Source organism: Juglans regia, chromosome 2 (assembly GCF_001411555.2).
Source record: "Juglans regia cultivar Chandler chromosome 2, Walnut 2.0, whole genome shotgun sequence".
In the NCBI taxonomy this organism is placed as follows: Eukaryota; Viridiplantae; Streptophyta; class Magnoliopsida; order Fagales; family Juglandaceae; genus Juglans; species Juglans regia.
In genome coordinates, this window is record NC_049902.1 from 26328718 (window position 1) to 26353418 (window position 24701).

At 38.1% G+C, this 24701-nt stretch overlaps 1 protein-coding gene across 3 annotated transcripts; it reads right to left on the reverse strand.

The window, feature by feature from the left end:
* Positions 1-9967: 9967 nt before the first annotated feature.
* On the reverse strand, positions 9968-24617 carry LOC109002129 (bZIP transcription factor 16-like). Of its 3 annotated transcripts, none has more exons than XM_018979748.2 (13): positions 24235-24617; positions 23794-23968; positions 23633-23689; positions 23470-23544; positions 19196-19285; positions 19059-19118; positions 18791-18960; positions 18221-18275; positions 15741-15783; positions 15339-15628; positions 11136-11213; positions 10907-11032; positions 9968-10457 (listed from the first exon to the last, which is right to left on the reverse strand). In XM_018979748.2, the coding sequence occupies exons 2-13, from the start codon at positions 23872-23874 to the stop codon at positions 10341-10343; spliced, it is 1242 nt and encodes a 413-aa protein (XP_018835293.2). In that variant the 5' UTR covers positions 23875-23968; positions 24235-24617; the 3' UTR covers positions 9968-10340. The 3 variants fall into 3 exon arrangements, with proteins under 3 accessions (XP_018835293.2, XP_018835295.2, XP_018835294.2); XM_018979750.2 differs by having other exon boundaries at positions 10041-10457; positions 23794-23914; positions 24235-24605; XM_018979749.2 differs by having other exon boundaries at positions 10041-10457; positions 23794-23988; positions 24235-24605.
* Positions 24618-24701: the final 84 nt, after the last annotated feature.

Consider the following 24701-nt stretch of genomic DNA (forward strand, 5'->3'; position numbering starts at 1 on the left):
CAGCTTGGGCCATGAGCTTGTCAAAAGACTTGGTTCTGGGTACTTGAGGGCAACCCGAGCCCTCTCCACCACTTGCCAAAGGTGGTGGGGCCCCACCTCTTGTGGAACTGGATTAATCTAAAGGTTTACACTCAAACAAGCTTTCTTCTTTTTTTTCCCCCTGTCGCTGATGATGCCTCCTTTTTAAATCGCCCGCTGGCGACAGAGGGCCCAGAAATTCGCGACCAGGAACATGTGCCCTACTAAGCACCATAAAAAATCTATCAATGTTAGAGGAGGTTAAAATAGTATCTAAACAGGTGGAATTGTTGTTCTGGTCTACCCAAGATTGTACCAATTGGATTCGAGCCTCCTCTCAAGCAAAAAGAATGATCTCAAAATTGCGCTCGTCGGGAACCGGGGACCATGAAGCCATAATGGGAAACTCATGATTTGTGGTCTCATCAGCAAGAAATTCCCAACCGATCCCAGACACGAAGAAAATGTTCCTTTGCCAATCCTTGGCATGGAAATATTTGCACTCCAATTAAACTAGTTTGTTGTGAGACCTAAAGCTACAAAGGTTTCCTTCCAAGCGTTTGAAACTGTGCAAAGAAAGAAATTTATGAGCGATGAGGTCAGGGTAATTATCACCCATGGGCTCCAAAACGTGCTGCTAGAGAACGCAATAAGCCATCAGAATCCGCCAGTCATTGGGCACAAGTTGAGCCAGAGCAAGACCCAAGATGTCTAACATGTCACAAACATGTCGAACAAAGGGCAAATGAAGCCCCATCGTGAACATAGCCAAGTACAAAACAACAGAAATTGCCATACCTCTCACGTCGATGGCTCCGCGACGCTAGACTTGCAGACCCAGAACCACCAACTTTGGGATGTTAAAGTTGTCCCTTACGGAGTCCAATTCGCGACGAGAGACAGTAGAGGACCATCGATGGCCTAAAAAATCGAGCGAGGAGCAGCCCCCTCTCCAACAGTAGGGTTAGCCACCGCCTCTTCCAAGCGAGGGGGAGGGTTGCAAGTCGTGAAGACCCATCTCCACGAGAAGAAGACAAAGGTTTACCTTTAGAAGAAGCCATGGATTCACAAGGAAAACCGAGAGACAATGCACGGAAACAGAGTGCTCAGAAAAGGAGAGGGAATGCCTAAGAGAAGAAGTGGGAAAAAGGGATGTCTGGAAATGATAAATAATCGTACCAGTTAGGTGGGATATCGGAAAGGGCGTGAAGGTGAAGCAACGTCCTAACAGTAGGGCATGAAATGACGAAAAATCCAAACAATGAAACGACGCCATAATTACAAGTCCCATCACACTATGTGTGATAAGACTTCGCGGGGTAACTAGAAGGAGCTTAATCCTCTCTCGGGGGCCTGCTAGGCCTTATCATAGGCTTGGGCTATAGCACAGCTCGATAATCTAGTTGATCCAAGGCCTAACCCAATCCAAGCATATTCTGGCTAGCACCTGGGGAACAACCGCCCAAGAACTTCGGGATAAAAGAGCTATCGAGTCATTCAAAGATAAGCTAACCCCCAATATCCCGAAAGTTTGAATTTCAAATAACGGGTGAGATAGTTATCACGTATTAACAGGAAGCGTCGTGAGCTTTATTTATACCATTCAGGTATGACTATGAACCTATTTGAATGGATTGCGGGAGAGATCTCATTACCTTCACTGACTTAGGCATCAAAGGCATTCCCACGAACCCTCAATCCTCTTTTCTCTTTGGTTGCAGGTGGTTGTGTCTTAAAAGCTGTGAAACACGTCTTTAACACAAATTGATGTAGTTTTATGGGATCTATTAGATCTAGTTTACAATAAAAATAACTTTATAATGTGACATATCATATCAAACTACGTTTGTTTGTGAATTTACTTTTGTGTAATATTTTTGTGGCTAGAGTATTTTCATTTTATAAAATATCATATGAAACTATCATCTTTTTATAAAAATATTTTCATTTTAAAACATAATTGTAAAAAATGTGTGTTTTTATTATTACTCAAAAAGAGTTTAATAATCTTTTCTTTACTCTACTTTCTTGCCAAGCTTATGAAAAAGAAAATAATTTCTATAATTCTAGGGTATGCAAAGTTCCCGTAATCCATTTGAAAAATGAGGACAAATTTAAGATGTACATGAAAATATATATTTTTTAACGGCGAGCCTATTTTTAAAAAAAAGAGTGCACAAGATTTACAAACCTTAAACTATATCTAACAACATCCTTTTAAAAATAAATGTCAATGTTAACTTTGGATAGATGGATAGGGAGGGTTTGAATTTAAGTCTTTAAAATTCAAATATTCAATTTGGGACATAAACTAAAAGTTGGATTTGAATTTAAAATTAGATTCAAGCAAGATTTTAATCACTTAAAATTTTGAAAATCTCAAACTATATTTATAAAAAGTGACTTCAGCTTAGTCTGACAAATAAGTTTTAGATCCATCTAAAATCTATCTATACATAGAGTTTTAAAATGTGACGATTTTATTTTTTTTATCCAAACTCATGAATCTAAATGAATTTGCTATAAAAGTTCATGTATATATCTATACACACACAGGAACACATACCCAAGTAGACAATGATTAATTAGGTTAATATTTTAAATAATCACAAGTGTCTTCATCTAGTTACGAGTTGCAACCACCATGGAATGCGATACGTTGATATGGCAGCTTTTGATTACAAAGATGGCAGAATATTAGTAGAAATTATTTCTAAATGCTAGTGTATATGTAACAGGTCTTATCAATTTCACACACAAAATAGTAAACTCTCTTTGAGGGGAGTGCCTCCAAAAGGGGAAATGAGATAGAGAAGTAGAGAGGAAAAATGAAGCTTAGGGTTTTTTCATTACTTTTTCGATGCCTTCCACTTTTACGTTCTGTGTACATATACCCAGGGAAAATGAGAAGGGCCCGTGGCCTACTAATGGACTCACTTGAAGAAACGGATATAAAACAAGTAAATAAAACATCAAAGCAATTGGATAACAGCCCAGGTTACTCCCATGGTCCATTACTCTAACTTTAGCTACTGAACCTTACTTACTAACAGATCATGGGCTCTTAACAATAACCCAGCCCCTTAACTCACGACACCCACTTCAACTTTTAACTTCACTTCAGTTAAACACTCCACTTTGACTTCACCCACGTGCATTCCAGATTAGGGCTCGATCTCTTCTTCCTCAGACTTTCCAACGCCGTGTGAGTTCCCTTCAGCCATGGTGTGTTACATACCTTCCCCCATCAAAAAAACTTGCCCTCAAGGTAGGGAAAATCATCTTTGAGTGTTGAATAAATATCCCAAGTGGCGTCGGTGGCTTCTTGGCCGTGCCATTTCCCTAGCAGCTCCACCTGAGCCCTATTACCCACTTTCACCATGCGACGGCTGAGCACCTCCTCAGGCTTGGGGTGGAGAACACCATGTTCATCGATGGAAGAGAGTGATGGAATGGTCGTGATCTTTGAACCAATCTTCCTCTTGAGCTGGGATACGTGAAAGGTAGGATGAATTCTTGATGATGGCAGTAGATCAAGAGTGTAGGCCACGGCTCCAACCTTCCTTAGTATCTTGTATGGCCCAAAGTACCTCGGAGCTAGCTTGAGATTTCACGGGTGAACTACTGAAGTTTGGCAGTACGGCTGCAACCGAAGGTATTCCCACTACCCTTCTTCAAATTGTTGCTCTCTTCGTCCAAGATCTGCATATTTTTTCATCCTGTTTTAATCATGTTGTAAATTCTGTTTGAGGAGTTTGAGAATTCGGTCTCTGCTACGTAGTGTATGGTCCACTGTTTCCACATGTGAGTTTCCCGGAACATAGTCCATTACACGGGTGGGGGGTAGCCATAGATGGCCTCATAGGGTGAGACCTTAGTCGAGAGATGTTAGGTGGAATTATACCATCATTTAGCACGTGGAACCCATAGTGACCAACCCTTAGGTCGATCTCGAGTAAAACATCGTAGATAGTTTTCCACAGCCTTTTTGACTGCCTCTGACTAGCCATCCGTCTGAGGATGGTATGATGTACTCATGGACATCTGAACTCCTTGTAGGGTGAAAATTTCCTGCCAAAATTGACTTGTAAACGTAAGGTCCCTGTCTGAAACATTTGATTGGGGCAAACCATGTAGTTTAAAAATATTTTTCATGAAGGACTCAGCCATTGTCTTGGCTGTATAGGGGTGTTTTAGGGGCACAAAATGACTATACTTGGTTAAATGATTGACCACCACCCACACACTGTTGTGCCCATGAGAGTTAGGTAGGTCGTCAATAAAATCTATGGTTATGTGGGTCTATGGTTGAGAGGGTATAGGTAATGGCTGCATTAAGACATTTGGCAAAAAGTTATTGGCCTTTACCTGTTAGCACAAGTCACAGGCTCTAATAAACTGTTTGAGGTCCTTCTTCATCCCGGTCCAGTAAAATCCCTTCTCATTCTATGAATAGATTTGTCGTTGCCTTAATGACCCCCCCCCCTGACGGACTGCTACGGAACAACTCCATTAGCTTGTTTTTAAACTCCACATTGTTTGGAATGTAGAGTCTACTCTTGTACAAAAGTAAACCTTCCCTGACTGTGTAATTAGAGCCCAACCTGCCCTCCAAACAACTTTGTAACACGGCTTGTAGGTGTTCATCAGCTTTACATGCCCCTTTCAGCTCCTTAATCCATTCTACATTAGGGAAGGTGATTAGCATTAAGGTCCCTTCTTCTTGCTTCTTCTTTCTTGACAGGGCATCTGCAACCCTGTTTTCAGCCCCACGTTCGTACTCAACTATGAAATCATAGCCTAAGAGCTTGGTAATCCATCGTTGTTGCATCGGAGTGCCAATCCTTTGGTCCAGCAGATGTTTGAGACTTTGCTGGTCCATTTTGACTACCAAAGTCTTTCCTAACAAGTAAGGTCACCACTTAAGGACGGTCGACACTAGTGCAAACAATTCCTTCTCGTAAGTAGACATCAAGAGGGACCTCCCCTTTAGAGCTTGGATGAAAAATGCAATTGATTGTCCCCCTTTGCATTAAAACAGCCCCCACCGCAGTACCCGACGCATCACACTCAATTGTGAAGGGTAGAGTAAAGTCGGGTAGTGCCAACACAAGAGGTTATGTAACAGCTTCCTTAAGCTTGTAAAAAGCCAGTTTAGACTCTTTGGTCCATTGAAATCCATCCCTTTTAAGCATCCCGGTAAGAGGGGCTGCAATACCCCCATAGCCCCGTATAAATTTGCGGTAATAACCTGTTAACCCCAAGAACCCCCTCAAGGCTTTTAGGGATTTTGGCATGGGCCACTCTATCATTGCCTTTAGTTTGTCGGGATCCACTTTAACCCCCGCAGCTGAAATCAAATGGCCCAAGTAGGCCACCTCCTTACATCCAAAGTAGCACTTAGATTCTTTTGCAAACAACTGGTGTTGCTTTAGTGTCTCCAACGTGACCCGTTGGTGATTGACATCCTCCATTTCAGATTTGTTGTACACAAGAATGTTGTCAAAGAAAACAAGTATAAATTTCCTTAGAAAGGGTCGAAATACCTCATTCATGAGACTTTGGAAAGTAAAGGGGGCATTAGTGAGCCCAAAAAGCATCACTAGGAACTCATAGAATCCCTCATGAGTCCTAAAAGTAATCTTAGGCATGTCGTCGGGTTTGACCCGAATTTGGTGGTATTCAGACCTCAAATCCAGCTTGGAAAAAATCACTGACCCTTACAATTCATCCATTAGTTCCTCAACCACAGGAATAGGAAATTTGTCTTTAATGGTGACGTTGTTCAGGCCCCTGTAATCTACACACAGCGGCCACGTTCCATCCGCCTTCCTTACCAATAACACTGGGGAGGAGTAGGGGATTTGGCTTGGTTTAATTACCCCAATTTTTAATAATTCTTGAACAATCTTCTCGATCTCGTCTTTTTGGTAATAAGGGTAACAATATGGTCGTATGGAAATAGGCTTGGTCTCTGGTATTAGGTTGATAGTGTGGTCATGGGTACGGGGAGGTGGAAGGCCTTTAGGTTCAGAAAATACTTCACCAAACTGTTGTAGCAGATTTTTTATAGTGGTTGGAACTTCATTTCTAGCATGTTGTTCCGTGAGATTATCATCTTCCAACAACTGTAAAATTATCCCTTTGTTTTCCAGCTTGTTCAATTTATTCAAGGGACCCTCCTCGATCATCTTGGCTGCTGTTAGGCCCTGCAACTTAACCTCTTGACCCTCATAGGAAAATTGCATAGTAAGCTTTTCAAAGTCCCATAACACCTTCCCAAGCTCTTGAAGCCATTTAATGCCCAACACCAACACTTGTAACTCCAAGAGAAATGCATTTCCTTGGATTACAACCTTCACTCCGCTGCAACTCCCTTCACTAATAATGACTTTCCCATTAGCAACTCTCACTTTCACAGGTTCTTGATTTTTCCATAGTAGGTTGGTTCTTTTTAGTATGGCAGGGTCTAAAAAGTTATGGGTGGAGCCCGTATCAATCAATATGATAACCCATTGAGTTCCAATTCTCCCATTCACTCTCATTGTTCTCAGGTTGTGCATTCCAATTATGGCATGTAGGAACAATTCTGGTTTGGTTAGTGTGGTGCACGGGTCTAAGGTTGGGATGGGATCTTCTTTGGTTTCATAAGGTGCTTCTTCATCATACCCATTACACTCACTGTCCATTGCTATATCCTCCAACATGTACAACTTTGGATTTTGACATTTATGGCCCGATACCCATTTAGAGTCACAATGATAGCATAAACCCTTGTCCCTCCTTTCTTTCATTTGGTTGTGGTTTATTTTGTGGATGGTTAAATTTGGTTTGGGTCTGAAGTTCTCGACTGGGTAGGGATGGGGATTTTTTAAAATTTTTGGGTCTGGTGAATATGTAAGGCTCGATCTTGGGTATTTTTTTGGAGATGTTTGCTTTTTCTTCTTGGATTCTTGCTAAGCTAAAGGCTGAGATAAGTTTGGTGGGGTTAAACATTTTCACAGTTAACCAAATATCATCCCTTAACCCACTCACAAAACAACTGAGTTTGTAGGCATCAGACAGCCCACATAACCTGTTTGATAGTGTTTCAAACTTGGACTGGTAATCCTCCACAATACCCGATTGTCTTAACTTAGTTAGCTCTTCCATGGGGTCGTCATAAGTATTTGAACCAAACCTAATAAGCAAAGCCTTCGTAAAGGCGTCCCAGTTTGGGATTTGGCCACTGTCTTCCATATTTTGGAACCAAATTAATGTTTTACCTTCCATGTGAAAGGAGGCCATCCTTACTCTATTTTGCGAAATGGTGTTGTAAAACATAAAGAAATGATTTGCTTTATAAATCCAACCTGCAGGGTCATCTCCATTAAAAAGTGGGAAGTCGAGCCTCACCATTCTGGGTTGCATCTCACCCATGTGCGTGTTGTGTAGGTTCTGGTGCTGTTGCTGAAAAGGTTGCTGCTGGTGCTAAAAAGTCTGTTGCTGAAAAGGCTGTTGAAAGTTCTGCTGCTGTTGGTGCAGGTGTTGTTGCAGTTGCAGTTGCAGCGTTTCATCCCTTGGTGGAGCTCCATCGGAGGATTCAGTGTTGGGGTTGCTGCTAGGGTTTCTTTTCTGCTTTTCCACAGTGAGGATGGCCAGTTGTTGTACTATGGCCTTATTTTGTCTCTTGAGGGTCGTCATGTCACTATCTACAATAGAGAGCCTAGCATCATTAGACTTTTTCATTTCTTGATATTGAGCATCTGTAGACTTTTTCATTTCTTGGTATTAAGCCTCCGTAGCCTTTTTAAGGGCATTGAGCCCATCTTGTATTTGATTTAGTCTGATTCCTTCTGCCATTCTCTTCACAGGACAAGTCTCTGGATACTACTTGTAATAGGTCTGATCAGTTTCACACACAAAATAGTAAACTCTCTTCGAGGGAAGTGCCTCCAAAAGGGGAAATGAGATAGAGAAGTAGAGAGGAAAAAGGAAACTTAGGGTTTTTTCATTACTTTTTCGATGCCTTCCACTTTTACGTTCTGTGTACATATACCCAGGGAAAATGAAAAGAGCTGGTGGCCTACTAATGGACTCACTTGAAGAAAAGGAAATAAAACAAGTAAATAAAACAGCAAAGCAATTGGATAACAGCCCAGGTTACTCCCACGGCCCATTACTTTAACTTTAGCTACTGAACCTTACTTACTAACAGATCATTGGCTCTTAACAATAACCCAGCCCCTTAACTCACGACACCCACTTCAGCTTTTGACTTCACTTCAGTTAAACACTCCACTTTGACTTCACCCACGTGCATTCCAGATTAGGGCTCGATCTCTTCTTCCTCAGACTCTCCAACGCCGTGTGAGTTCCCTTTAGCCATGGTGTGTTACAGTATATGTTGTTAGTGTATATGTTCTGATACCATGTTAGAATTGTAATGCAATTCTTTGCATTACTCAAGTCTATTCATAAAGGCTACACAATATGGCCTATATATAAGAGGCCAAAGGCTATACAAGATGGTTCTTAAGCAACATGAGATTCTCTACTTAACTATGCATATAAACGGCTAGGTTGGATAGTGAGATGAGATGAGATGGTTTTAAATGAAAGTTGAAAATTGAATAAAATATTATTGAAATATTATTTTTTTAATGTTGTTATTGTTTTGAGATTTGAAATTTTTTAATTGTTTATTATATTTTTGTATGAGAATTTGAAAAAATTATAATGATAAGATGAGATGATCTTTGTATCCAAACGGGACGTTAAATAATTTTTCAAGCGATCCATTATGTTAGATTGTGTGCTAAATAGTTAGCATTGTTACGTGTGCTAAATCGATGGGACAATAAAAAAAGACTTATGTTAACATGACTAGTATTTGGAAAAGGAAAATTATATACACCATACTACCATCCCGCTTTCATCTCATTAAGTAAGATATATCACATTTATCACTATTAGATGATCATTTATTATATGTTTATTTATCATCTAATGGTGATGAATGTGCCACATATTATTTAATAAGATGAAAGTAGAATGAGAGTGTGGTGTATATCATTACGAAAATAAGGTTCAAGTTTAATAACCAACAACTTGGGAGATGGGATGATGGAATTATCCTCGGAAGAAACTACCAAAATAGGACATCCTTTATTGAACCTTTCCTCTTCAACAGGCTCTTTTTTGTTTGTTTTCTCATTCGGCTTGGAAAATTAAAATTTGCAGAAAAATAATCTGTATCGTATAGAACCCTAAAAGTAGTAGAATTTATTATTTTTATAAAAAGAAAAAGAAAAGAATAGGAATAAAATATTAAATCCCACAACTTTACATGCAAAGTTTTCCATTGAGTTGACAACATGTTTCAGAGCATTTAGCTGGGGATTTCTAGAATTTAAAAAGCCATCAACATTACAAACAACCAAGCCCATTTACCATCACATAAGCAAGCTGGACCATCCATTTTCTTGAATGTGTTGCTGGCCTAAAGAGGTACAAGACTCCAAGGAACATTGGATTCAGAAGATCATATTGGCAAGCAATGCATTGATCAGTAGTAGTAGGTCAGCAACTCTTGTCAAAGGAAATAATGAGAGGTATCAGACAAGACATCCATCAAATAATGGTGGGGGGCAATACCCACTCAGCATTGCCATAAGAAGCCCGACTTGAGCAAAAGGGATTTTTACAACAGCTGACTCTCTGCCAGTAACATGATGTAAAGCAATCCCCTCCTGTTCAAGAAAAATTTTTGGTACAATGGTAAAGTTCTTTCTAGCATACAAGAATCAATAGGAACCAAACTAAGGAAGGGTCTAGTCTAACCCCAACCCAACAAACTCATTTTACACAATTGAAGCTCTTGCACGCAACTAGATGGTGTGCTATGCTTTTAGAAAGTCTGCAAGAAAGTGATAGAACCGGGGTTCTGCCCATGGAATCAGGGAAAAAATAAAGGAGAAAATACCTTTCATTAATTCAGCTTTTAGTAGTTAACCATAAAGAGTTCATTAATTCCATTTCCATCCATCCAAGTTACACTTGCATTAACCACTCTATTACCGAGATAAGTGTGAAAACTGCCCTTTTGAAAACAGTTATGGGTAGTGACACAAGTCTCAAGCTGGACACACCATCCGGGTCTTGTAATGTTACAGATGGGTTAAATTACAAATGAGGAATAATATGAAACAAACAGATCCTAACGCTATCAAGGTCAAATATAATAGTTTAAACTACATTCTATGCAAAATATGAACTTCCTATTTACTAAATTTTGTTAGGTTATACTCCCCGAAAGCTGCGTAAAGCAAGGTAGCTTCATCCTAGTGGCTACCCTGCACAACTTCTGTTTGCCTAGTCTGTTGAGTGTCACTACTCAAGTGTTGGTCCTTCCTGCCAGACCTTGGATCTTCGTGCCCAGGAACCTTCCCAAGTCTCTCCTGCAAAAACAAAGTTTTGAAAAATGAGCGAGTGAGCAAATTTAAGCAAGCAGAAGCTTATTTATAACTTTTAGGGGAAGAGAAGAAAGACGAGGGAGGGGGTGGGTGGGTGGGCGTTTGATGTTAATAGTTAGGACTCCATCAGCTTTGGTCAATTGTGTTCTAAATAACGCTCCAGTGATATACAGCATCCAACCGTCCAAACAGTTATGAACTTCTGCCATACTACTTACATACCAAACCTAGAGTCAATTCATTCCTTGTGGCATGGACAGGGACTAGGTCAAGTCTGGTAAGGACATAAGCCCAACACTATAAGAAAAATGAACATTTATGACGAGTTATTTACGACAAAAATGACTATTTGTGACGAGAATAGACTTATTTTGACAGAAAATAATTAGCAAGTGAAAGAAACCCATCAAATTAAACCGTGACCCGACCATCACCTTAAGCAAGGCATTCTCCGCAAGAATCTGCTCATAATCACTCCTGATCCGGCTCACTTCTGATCTGAGATTGGCATTTTCTTCTGTCATCAATTCAGCACGCTGGGCCAGCTCATCACATTCCGCCTGACTCAAAATCATGCACATATAATAATCATGGAATTCATTGGCCAGCAAGTGATCCAGGGTAGCCAGATAGGATAAACAGATATAAGGACCGCTTCCTTACCTGCTTACGCAATCTGGATCGACGAGCAGATTCCCTGTTTGATTGCTTCCTCCTTTGTCTCTTAAGCTCTCTTTCATCCTGAATCCACAAAATGGATAAGATGCGCAGCATAACATACATACAACAGCAAGGCTTTAGAAAAAGAAAATGCTGCAATTTGGAAGAAAAATAGTTGTCGTTCCATTTAGATCCAATTAATGACCAAGGATTAAGCAATAACAAGCAATGAAGAGGAGAAACAAAGCCCACACACACACACACACACAAGAGTATCCCACCCACCCAGCCCTTAGCATGAAAAATCATCACAACATTTGAATCCCGGTTAGCAACTAACTTTTTATTTTGCCCACTAAAAGAAAAGAAGCTTTGCATGATGCAAAAGAAACTAGAACATCAAATTCGCATTATATTCAACAAACTTTCAAAATCAAAGTGCTAACCTAATATTATAACTTCACTAGAAGTTATGAACTTGTAACAATACCGAGTAGGGATGATAAACGGTCTAGTCGGACCGAACGGACCGACCATTTCGGTCCGGACCGGACCGGACCGAGACTTAGACCGGTCTGGTCCGGTCCACATTTTAGAGGACCGAAAAGTTTCGGTCCAGTCCACGGTCCAGGATTTTTCCAGACCGGACCGGACCAAATGAAAAATAAAAAAATATATATATTTTATGTATAATAATTGTACAATTAACAATATAAATTTTTAAATATATTATTAATACTTGTTAATATTCTATAAATTAACAATATTTTATATATATCTTCATCTAACCTATCACTATTAACAATATAAAATTTTAAATATGTTATTTACACTTGTTAATATTCTATGAATTAACTAATATATAATATCAATTAGTTAATTATATAGTAATTATATAAATTAATAATATAATTTTCATCTAATTTATTATCATTGACCATATCAAATATTTTTTTATTGAGTTTGTTACATAATCCACATTAATAAGTCACTTAATTTAATTTAGTATTTTAAATAAAAAATTTTTATTAATTATTTAAAAAAAAAAAGGCTGGACCGACTGAACCGGTCCGGTCCCTTTGGGTGTTCAGTCCGGTCTGGTCCGGAAAAATGATGGACCGAAAATATTCGGTCCATCGCTGGACCGGACCATTTGCAGCCCTAATACCGAGATAACTTTTTCAAAATTTAGCTTGCAACGACCCAAATGAAAAGCATGAACAAGAACCAGAAAGGAAGAAAAGGGATAAAAACTAATGGTTGTTTGCCATAACAACTTGCTGATCAGCGGGTGAAAAAGCTAAAGAGCTTCGGTGTTCACTTAACGGAAACATGGTATCCTTCAATATTATCAACACAGAAACTAGATACACACTTTTTTTGATAGGTAAGAATAAAAGAAACTAGATACACAATTAATGATTATAATACAATTTGTAACATATAAAGCAGACATCCCATGCCGTTAACATTTTCCTCTATAGAAGTCTTATTTATATTTTCTTCTCCAACATTTTCCTCCCATTATGGGATGGCATTATCAGTAGGGCTGGGTTGACTTGGGTTATGCCCAAGACTGTGGTGGACCTCCTAGCATGTTGGAATAGGCAACATCATAGCTCTCAGCTGGCAGCAACATGGAGGATGGTTCCTTTGTGCTTATTGTGGTGTATTTGGTTGGAAAGAAATGAGAGATGCTTCAACAACAAGGAGAGAACAGTGGGGCAAATCTGGAACTTTTTTGTATTTTCTTTGGTTCAATGGTTTTCTGCTATTGTACTAAAGGGAGGGAATGTTCATGAGTTTTTTATTTCTTTTCAGCTTGCTAGAGTGTAATTAGGTGTCTCTTTTGTATACTTCCTGTGTACATGGGCTTTGCCTAGTTGCATTCGATCAATAAAGTTTATTACTTTAAAAAAAAACTTTCCTTCCATTGTTTACCACTACTATAAGACAAGAGGGGAAGATGACTTGTGGGATGAATAGCTTAGGAAATCGGAATGGTCAACATGTGGGGGTAACCAAAATTGCAGAGAGGACAAACTTAGTGAAACAGAAGGAGTATCAATATTAAGAAGCGATAAAAACATAAGAGACAGGACCACTTCACTAAAAAAGCCTTAAATGACATATCTCACTGTGAAGATGATCCAAATGGAAAACTTCCCATGGTTACGTCCATAACATTCACAATCCATCACAAGCATCAATAAAACATGAAATCAAATTTGAAAGACAGAAGAAAACTGCTAACTCTTGACTTGCAGCTTGGTTAAAAATATAGATTATTTATTCCTTATTATTTATACTTTCTCTTATCCCTTTCTATACCAACTGAGGTTTTCTAGCTCATTTTTGTGTTAAATCCAACTAAAAGTTATGCCAATGATTGCACAAAAACATTGCTTTTTAAGAGTTTAAACAGGAGCTTAAGCACACATCTTGAAATTTCAAAAATGAATCTCTTGCTGCAAAATACCTATTGGCCAGCCTGAAAGCCCTTGCTAGGAAAAAAATCTAAAATTATATACATATATATATAGACACACCTACATACAGTATAAATATAGATAATATAGATAAATATATATATATATATATTGATAGGTAAACACAATATATATATGAATTATAAAGCAAAAGAGCAGAGCACCAAAAGTTCATTTAAAAAGTTTGAATCCAGATGTGACGTCAATATTCTAGACTCAGTTTAGTGTGCGAGAGAGAATTAAATAAACCAAATTTACACATTACAATAGTCAAAATTATTTCTTAAATCTTTAACCTGGTGCCAGTTTTGCCACCATTCAAAATGAAAAGTTAAAACTTAAAGATGATAAATATTTTTTTCCACAAGAAAATACATCAATATCTCAATTCAATACAACCTGAAAGTGAGAATGTTGGTAATTCCAACGCTTTAAAGAAGCCTTGCAACAGATACATTAATAATACTCCCCGAAAAGATTAAGAAAATGTTTAGGAAGTGAGATGAGATGAGAATTCTGTGAATAGTAGTGAAATAGTTGAGTTAAGATGTTTTATTGGGTTTTGGGAAATGAGAGAGAAAAAGTTGAATAAAAATATTATAAAGTTAAAATATTGTTATAATATTATTTTTTAATATTATTTTTGGTTTGAAATTTGAAAAGGTGGTATTGCTATTTGTGTTTTGTTTGGAAGTTTGGGAAAATTATAATGATTAAATGAAAAGGTTGAAAATTTGAAATTGAAAATTGTTTGTATTTGAGTGATCTTTGGGAAGGAAATTATGATAAGTCTTGAGATGAGATGAAATGAGATCATCTCACTTCCCAAAAAAGCCCTCAGTTGAATAAGAAAATCCTATAGATTATACGGAAATGACATTAAATGAAAAATAATATTGTAAGCACCACAGATATCATCAGTTCATGGTAGTTAAGTAGTCAACTCACTAAAACCATTCTTTCTTATAGCACTGCCACTGTTTTGTTTAATGCAAGTCAAACCATTATGGAAAATTCACACGACATGAAAATGCCTATCTATATTGAAATCATTACTCAACAGAACCATGGAGACCATAAGAAACAATCTCTTTAATAAACTTGTTTTGATTTTTTTTTTTTTTTTTATAAGTAACTTGTTTTGATTTATTGACAAGGAAAATAAAACTATAAAAATCAATGCACCCTATTAGAATATAAGTCAGATAATTAAATTCACCTCTTCCTGTCAACCTAAGCTTTCGAAACAATTAGTTATTTAATATGGTATTAGAACAAAGGTTTTGAGCCTAAACCTTGACTCCACATTTCACCTCACATTTCAATTAAATATTCCACGTGTTGGGTTCACTTATTAAGGGATATATTGACCCACGCTTGAGAGAGAGTGATAGAATATAATTAAAATGATTAAATCCATCCATTCTCATCATCTTAAGCTTTTGGAATAATTGGTGATTTAACACACCCAAATAAGACAATCAAGCAACTTAAATATTTTCAGCATGCAGAGACTTTTTTCCTTTTAACGAGAAAGATAATATATTCCGTTGTCACCATGTTTCATAGAAAGCACTCCCAACTTCTGGATAGGAAAATTCATATAATTCTCTTACTTTGTCCATAGAGAAGATCCATAAGTTTTTTTACTAATTGAAGATAACCATGATTTAAGCAAGCAAAGTGAAGTATCAAAAATTCATTGATTCGGATTCACCTGTAGCCAAATCTGTGGCTGAACATTGTCCCGTGATCCAGTAACAATTCCTCCTGCAACAGGAGTAGAAGGAGCCTTCCCACGCATTGCAGGTATGGCTGATGAAGTTGGAGCACCCCAATAATCCATTCCGATATTTAGATTTGTCGTGGGACCAGCAACAGATAAGGGAGCAGCACCTGCACCCGACATCGGCACCATAGCCATTGCTTGATTCATAATTGTATGAGGTGTATTTGGTCCTCCATTTTGAGGACCGTGCACGGAATTGCCATTCTGAGATGCTTCAGCTGTAAAAAGACACATGAATTCTTCATTAACACAGATCATTGCAGCTATAGAACAGCAGAAGAAAATATTATTATCGCATCTTTTTCTTTGAAAACTAGAAAATTATTGAACCTTCAAAAGAATCTTGACCACCCCCTGACTTCAGTTGTGAGTCCTACAAAAACCAAAGAAATTAAGATGTAGGACTTTTCCTATAACTGGAAAGAGAGAGAAGAGGAGCACAAAAGACGACCAACTACACAAGATTTCCCCATGTGATGATGACAGACAAACATTAATCTGGACAAATAACAACATGCCAATTTAGGTGACCATCAGTAGAATGCATCTTAAGAAGATCTCTCTAAACTAACCTCAAAGCAAGGTAGTCAAAGAAGACTTGGCTAACTTAGCATACACCTAAAAAATGCACGTTGGCATAAATAAAAAAGATCAAGAACTGAAATAATCAATTTGAAACTATAATTAATCATTATTGTTCTCATTTATGCTTTCAGTTGTGAAAAATAGTGATCAAACAATATAAGGTACTTTTACATTTTCTAAGAAAGAATTATAGTTAACCTCTCCACATAAACCTTCTATGAATTTATTTTCTATCTGTTTTACCACTCCTTTTATCAATATTCACCATTCACAGAGTGTTTCAAAGTGTCTGCACCTCATACTTTGATGCTTAGCCTCGCATAAGTGTAGCATGACACCTTAATTAATGCTTTGCCCCCTTAAAACTAAGAAGACAAACTATAGATGAAACACGAGTAGCAAAATGACTCAAAAATGAAAGTAAAATTGGTATTCCAAAGAACTAGTGAAAATAACTACTAACACAAAGCACCACAAAGCAGTTCACGCATAATACATGTGTTACCACCACCAGGATGGATAATCAGCAATCATTTCTAGCAAGGCTTTGGAGTAGGGGTGCTACCCTCCCCACCCCCTGTCCTCGCTTGGGCAGGGTGGCTATTTTTCCCCCAGCCCGGTCCATACCCACCATCCGGAATTTCCAAGTCCAAAAACAACCAACAATCCAACAAACCAAAAACCATCTAAATCGCACAGATATGTGGCTAGATCTATCAAATCTGATCAAGATCAGAATACATCTTATCTTAATACCAAATCTCAGACCCAAGGCAGCACCGTGGGTCTAAGTATCAGAGATAGAGACCCACGGCACTGCCGTGGGTGTAGGGACTAAACAAGCCACAGCCACGCCCATGGGTCGTTTCATTAGAGGTGACAGCCTTGCGTTGGAGGCGACAATCATTAAATCCAACTCAGTTAAAGCCTTTATATCAACCAATTCCACATAGATCTTTTTACACAGCTGAAGCATCAACTCAACTAGAGCAATTTTTCATCAAGATCTAGTAGTAGTTATATGAGATTACCAAAATAAGGGTAGTTATATGGTTAGATCAGAGACCCACCTAGATCTTTTGATTGTCAGAATACTAGTTTGTTTCTAAAGGCCAAAGCATTTAACACCCCATACACATAGCCAAAGAAACTCTGGCTTACAAAACAATGCCAACAACATCTCGTACATTGGACATAATAAAGCCCAAGATGACTCAAATTTAAGCATTATCGTCAAAAAGGTCAATATCTCTAGCTCAAATAAGGAAAAAGAACAAAGTGAAAAACCAATTCTTCCAGGAAAAAAGATAGAAATCAATAATGTACCAACCACCATCAAGATCTCATAAAAAGAAAATTTTTCAGCATATTAGTGGTAGCAATACAACACAATGAGCAATGTAACATCCAGGAGTGGGTATAGGAGGGTGGTGGTGAACGGAAATTGAGCATTACTTAGTACGGAAAGGTTCTTATAGTTTATAATGATTCATAGGGTTTCCAGATGTAACAGTGACTAGTCCTTTTTTAATACAAGCCTATATAGTTTTCATTTTATTTAGGTCGTTACAAATGGTATCAAAGTCCTAGCAATTAGAGATACGATACTTGAACCATGCCATGTACAACGATTGACCTCATGAGGACTTCGAAGGTTTATGCGGAGGATATTGTAATACTTGGATCAAGTATGCAGGCATGGTGAATAGGATCTCGCATTGCTTGAAAGGGAGAATTTCTTGCAGTTTATAATGTTTCCAAGGATCTCTAACTAAGACATTGATCAGTCTTTTTAGAATACAATCCCAAATATGGTTCCTTTGAGCAACTTCGATGGAGTTTAGGGCTGAGTTTCATGATTTTCTCGTCTCTTTTTCAATATCTAGTTCGGTGTTCCTCTTGTATATTTCCCTATTTACTTGGGATATGCCTCTCACATTTAATAAAAAAATATTTGAATACTTACAAGAAAATATACGTTAAAATGTAGTTTGGGCTTTACTTAAATTTACAAAGAAAGTCCATGCCATGTATTCCCTCCCATTGGGTCAATATTAAAAACCAAAACTTCACTGATGCACTAAGATAGGAGCAATATACTCATGACACAGAAAGTTACATATCAGAAAAAGAGAAATGCAATTAGCATGGTCCATAGCCCACCCAAATCAATAAAAAGTGTAGCAAGTATGCAAAATAAATGAACCAAGTGAAAAAGCACATACACTTTGAGAATTTGCATCACTTCCTTCACTCGAACCTTCACTTGCACTTTCAGCACTGCATGTCCCAAATTATTCCTCATAAGCTAAAGAACTTTGTTTTGTAACAATGTTAAATACAGCAATGACAACTAGATGTTAACATACTCAGCAATATGCACTATCAGAACAGGATCAACTTTTTCAGTAACGACAGGTCCATTAGGCAATATATAAATAAATATATATATATATATATATATGTAAAGGAAAATGAATCATCACCGCAGCTAAAGATTCTCAGGCCCTAAAACCATGAAGACTATAACATATGATCACTGAAAATATAAGAGGTATATAAGTTAACAACAATCATGAATTTTCATGAACTGTATTGGGGATGGAAGTGAAGAGAGAACCCCCAAACCCCCTTCCCTCCTATCCAAAAGTCTCAAAGAGTAAGCATTCAATAATAATTAACTTGGACCCTTAAACATTAGTCAATAGTCAAAATCATCCAACTAACACTAGGCATAGCTTGATTACTAAAAAAATTGTTTAGAACCATCCTATCAATAAGCATAGCTCATTTACCTTTTAGAATGAACCCCATTAGCAGATGCACCTGAGGTTTTAGCATGCTCATTATTCTTCCCTGTTATCATATTCAAACTGCCCAAACTTCCTTTTGATCTTTTGATGGGCAACTTTTCCTTCACCTCAGATGGTTTACCATCTGCTTCCATGTTGCCAGTTGTGTTTCCCTAAGAGTGAATTCAAAGTTACTTATCATGTACTTATACAAACAAAGGCATGCCTTTCCAATATGAAAACATAAAACACAGTAGTGTAGGAAACTCACAGTAGCCTCAAGCATGCCGTTTGGAGGAGGCATAGCAAAAGGACTAAAAGGATAAGGTCCCTGTTATTCACACACAGAACATGAGACTATAGTAAAAATTTGAGACTGCAACTAAACCATTTTGTACAAGAAAATACCGGAGGAATAGATGGGTGAGCATATATGCCACCATGGGGATACATTGCAACATATGGATGTGGAGGGGTACCATAGGGAGGCATTATATGCTGCAATAAAACATTATGTTAAACTTACTAATTCCAGCCAGAAGAACATGAACAGACTTTCTGCAATACTGCCAAGATCAAGAGAAAGTCATAGATGCAAATCATTAAAAGTGAACAAGGAATAACAATGGAGCATATAAACTTTTGAAGTGAGTTAAGCTTAGAATATTGACTTGTCAAACACCAAATGAACATTGAACTAAATGATAATTACGCTCAATAGAGCTTTAAACCTAGAATTTCCACATAGCCTAACTGGTTCATATTCACCTCTAGATTGAAACGTTTTTTGATAATGAACGATATAGGATTATTATGCAAACTTGACATGGAAAAGGCATATGATCGAATTAACTGTAACTTTTTGTTACACATGCTTGAAAGGTGACTTGGAGCGAGATGGTGCTCTTGGATCAAATTTTGTATATCTACCATACATTTCTCCATTTTGGTGAATGGTACTCCACTGGACTTTTTCGGAAGTTCGAGGGGATTGAGGCAATCCCCTATCTCCATTACTGTTTGTTTTCATAATGGAAGCTTTTAGTAAAATGATCACAGGTCTTGTGGAAGGTGAATTCCTATCTGGCTTTATAGTAAGGGATGCAAGAATTGGCACACTTGAGATGACCCACCTCTTATTTGCAAATGACACTCTTATATTCTGTGGTGTTGACCACAATCACATTCAAGCTTTGTGGGCTCTTATAGTTTGCTTTGAAGTAGCATTGGGATTGAAAGTGAATCTTTCCAAGTCAGAATTAGTTCCAATTGGAAATGTTCCACGTGTTTTGAGCTTCGCCAACATTCTGAGGTGAAAAGTCTCTACCTTGCCAATAAAGTATCTCGGTCTTCCCTTGGGTGCTTCCTTTAAGCTGCAATCTCTCTGGGATGGGGTGTTGAAAAAAATGGAGTGGAAACTAGCGAGTTGGAAGGGGATGTATTTGACCAAATGTGGTAGAGTTACGTTGATAAAAAGTATTCTATCCAACCTGGCTACTTACTTCTTTTCTGTATTTCCAATACCATGTAAGGTGGCTTACCGGTTAGAGAAGGCCCAAACCACATGGCCTATACTCCAAAAGGACTAGTCAATGATGCAATTGGAACCCCATTGGAATCTTATAAAAAGCAAGAACTTCTCATTCTCAAGCAATGTGGGATCCATTACACCACCTACCCTTATCCATATCATATGGAGTATCACAATCTACCCCCCTTAAATTCTCGACGTCCTCGTCGGGCCTGTCCATTGTAGGTGACACGGCTCAAGTCCCACATTTCTGGTTGGGATAGACTCTGATACCATTTAGAACGCCCCAATGGAAGGTCCAAACCACATGGCCTATACTCCAAAAGGACTAGTCGATGATGCAATTGGAGCCCCATTGGAACCTTATAAAGAGCAAGAACTTCTCCTTCCCAAGCAATGTGAGATCTCATACACCACCTACCCTTATCTATATCATATGTGGTATCACAAGGGGGATTTAAATGAAGAATTCAAGTTTCATTTCGTGAATTGGGCTACAGTTTGTATCCCAATACGTGAAGGGGTTTGGGAATTCAGAACTTGTTGGTTTTCAACAAGGCTTTATTGGGTAAGTGGTTGTTGAGATACAGGATGAAAGGGGAGCATTGTGGAGAGTTATCATAGATTTAAAATATGGTGGAGTGTGAGGAAGATTGTGAGTAGACCACATGGGGTGGGGCTTTGAAAACACATAAGAAGAGGCTAGACAAACTTCCATCAATACACACGTTTTGCAGTTGGGGATGTTTCCATAATTAAATTCATGAATGATCTATGGCGTGGAGGTCGAATCCTTAAGGAAGCCTACCCAACAATATACAGCATCGCACAAAGACATGAGGCTTCAGTAGCATAGCTCATGGATCTATCTAGTGGCTCTCCTCAATGGAATATCATTTTCCTTAAGAGCTGCCCAAGACTAGGAAATTGACACATTAACAGATTTCTTCAATCTTGTGTATAATTGTAAAGTGAATGGAGGAGCTAATACGATTTTGTGGTCACTTCCAAGAAGGGAAAATTTATTGTACAGTCGTACCATAAGTCCCTTATGAAACATTCTACAAGAACATTCTCATGAAAGAATATATGGAAGACTAAGGCCTCTCTAAAAGCTTCATTTTTTGGACAGCTTCACTAGGGAAGTTTCTCACCTTAGATAATCTAAGGAAATGCCGACTCATTGTGTTGGATTGGTGCCATATGTGCAAGACAAGTGGGGAGTCTGTGGATCACCTATTATTGCATTGTGATGTAGCCATGAGTTTGGGAAATGATATCTTTGCTAGAGCGGGGCATCATTGGGTGATGCCAGAATGGTTGTTGATCTTTTGGTGGTGCATATGGATGGAGAGGAACGGTCAAAGTTTTGAGGATTGTGAACGGACAATGGACAAGAGTAGAACTTTTTTCTTCATACTTTATTCCACTGGTCGATTGTAATAGACTTTAATGCCATGAATGTACATGATTTCCTTGTATCTTTAGACAATCATGCATAGGTGTTGCTCTTGTCTGTGTCCCGTGTGTTTGGATTCACCTTTTTTAATAAAATTCTTATTTACTAACAAAAAAAGATTCTTAGATTGAAACAATGAAAAAATGATAAGTTGGTTGGATGGAAAACTATACTTTTCTGAAGGGGGACGAATTACTTTGATAAAGAGAACGTTGTCTAATCTTCCTACGTATTTTCTTTCACTTTTCCCTTTGCCAGCAGGGGTTGCAAAAAGAATTGAGAAAATTTATCTCAATTTCTTATGGGGAGGTATAGAAGAGGAGAAAAAGTTTCATTTGGTTAGTTGGAACAAGGTTTGTCAACCAATTTCTTGTGGAGGATTGGGGGTGAGAAATTTGAGGATGTTTAATAAAGCACTTATTGGGAAATCGCTTTGGAAATATCATTTAGAGAGAAATGTTTTATGGAAGAATGTTGTTGCTGTAAAATATGGGAGTGGGTGGGGGGATTGGTGTTCTAATGAAGTTAGAGGAGCGTATGGGGTGAGTTTATGGAAGTTCATTAGGAAAGGTTGGGAGGAGTTTTCGAAACATATTACATTTAAGGTGGGGGAAGGGAAGAGGATTATTTTTTGGCATGATATTTGGTGTGGGGAATCAGCTCTCAAATCTGATTTTCCCTCTCTTTTTAGGATTGCAAGGGATCAAAATGCTGTTGTGGCAGATTATTTCCAACATATGAATAATAATATTCTGTGGAATGTTGACTTTATTAGAGAGGTAAATGACTGGGAAGTGAATGATGTTTCTGATTTTTGGGAAGAATTTATAATTCAAAAGTGATGCAGGGAAGAGAGGACAGTTTACTGTGGGACCATGCTGGAAAGTCCATGTTTTTTGTTATTTCTTTTTATAAGGTGATGACTTGTCATTCTGGTTGTGCTTTCCCTTGGAAAATCATTTGGAGAGTGAAGGTTCCCACTAAGGTGACGTTTTTCAGTTGGGTGGTTGCTCTAGAGAAAGTTTTGACCACGGTTAACCTTAGAAAACATGGTATGTGCATTGCTAATTGGTGTGTCATGTGCACGAAGGATGGTGAATCTGTAAATCATCTCTTTCTTCATTGTGAGGTGACAAAGTCTTTATGGTATGAGGTTTTGAGTCGGACAGGTTTATATTGGGTGATGCCAAAGGAAGTTGTAGATCTTCTTGCATGTTGGAGAGATTTTGAGGGAAAAAAATGTGTAGCTACTAGATGGAATATGATTCCTTTGTGTTTAATGTGGTGTATTTGGCTGGGAATTAATGGGAGATGTTTTGAAGACAAAGCATTCTCTTGGAAAACTTCGGAATTTTTTCTTTTCTACTTTGTGTTTGTGGGCTAGAATTTTTGTAAGGGATGATAATAATGTACTGAATCTGTTTTAGTCTTTTTCCTGCTTCTAGAGTGTAGTAGGTATTTCCTTTGTATACTTTCTGTATACTTGGCCTGTGCCTATTCTTGGTAATAAAATCTCTTAAAACTAGGCTCAAAGGTTAATATACCACCCAAATTTAATCTATGTAAAAATTATAAAAACCAGTCTCAAAGGTAATGTTACCATTAAATTATCCCATTCCATATTATAAGCAAAAGGTTCAATAATCATAATCAATGCAAAAATCCTATATTATCCAAGTAGAATGTATATACCTGGACGCCCCACATATAGGGAGGTGCTTGGGGACTTGAAGCCAAGAACCCATGTGGAGGTATAGGAGAATATGCCTGTTGAGGAAAAACATGATCACCTCATCTAAAATACAAACATGATATGAAACATAATTGCCCGAATAAAAGACTTTCACTATAGAACCTGAAATCCCGACCAGTCAGGATTAACCGCACCAGTGCCAGTAGTCGAAGACTGGTCCTGAAAAATAAAATAAAATTGATTGAAAAATGGCAATCATCTATATGAGAGTGAGACTACCCTCAAGCTTATCAATAAATAAAAGTTGGGAATTACTCGAGTACCTGCGTAGTAGTAGAATTTGTAGCAGGAGGTGTCTTTGGCTCCTTCTCTTTTGCCTGTTTATCCGTGTCGCTGCTACCCATGTTTTGGGATCACCACTTCTCCAAAATTCCTCGCACCATACTACAACAAAAGCACCACCTACATCATTAGGCACTATCTTCCTCCAGAAGTTCCCTATGAAACAAAGAAAACCACTGTAAATAAAATAATTAAAATGTTGTGTTTCAGCGCCGAGTAGCTCCCCAAGAAACTAAAAATAACAACTATGTCGTATAAATAGCCTTGACCACAATTGAACGTCAAAACAGAAAAAGAAAAAGAAAATCTAACATTCAAAATTGCACGAATTCTATCTATTCCTACGTATTCTACATGCAAATAATTACCATAACAGAAATTTAGCAATATGAACCATGTAGCAAAAAGAAAATCTCAGTTACCGGATTCAAAACTCGGACCAGCTGAAACCAAATCTGATCCAAAACGATATTGCAACACTTTGGTAGCAAGAAATCCGGAGACGAAGAAAGTGAACACGGAGATCAATTAGTTAAAAGGTTAGGCCAAGATGGTAAATGGATGGCAAGGAATTGGAGAACAAGGAATTAGGGGAGGGATCAGAAATTTAGGGTTCAATGGTCTGGGTATGCGTTTCTTTCGTTTTGTTGAAGGCGAGAGCGAGCGAGGATTCACGGCATGGATCCTGTGTGTCGCCGTACGGTGTCGCGGTGTCCCACTGTCCGTGGGGGATTTTTTCTTCTCATTTCCATTTCTGTGCTTTCTAAATCTCTTTTTCGCCCCTGACTGTCGGTCATCCTTCGGGACGTATCCTGTCGGATTTGGTCCCATTTTGGCATTTTATATAAATTTTAGAATTGAACTATATAGGTGATTTTGAGAATTTAAG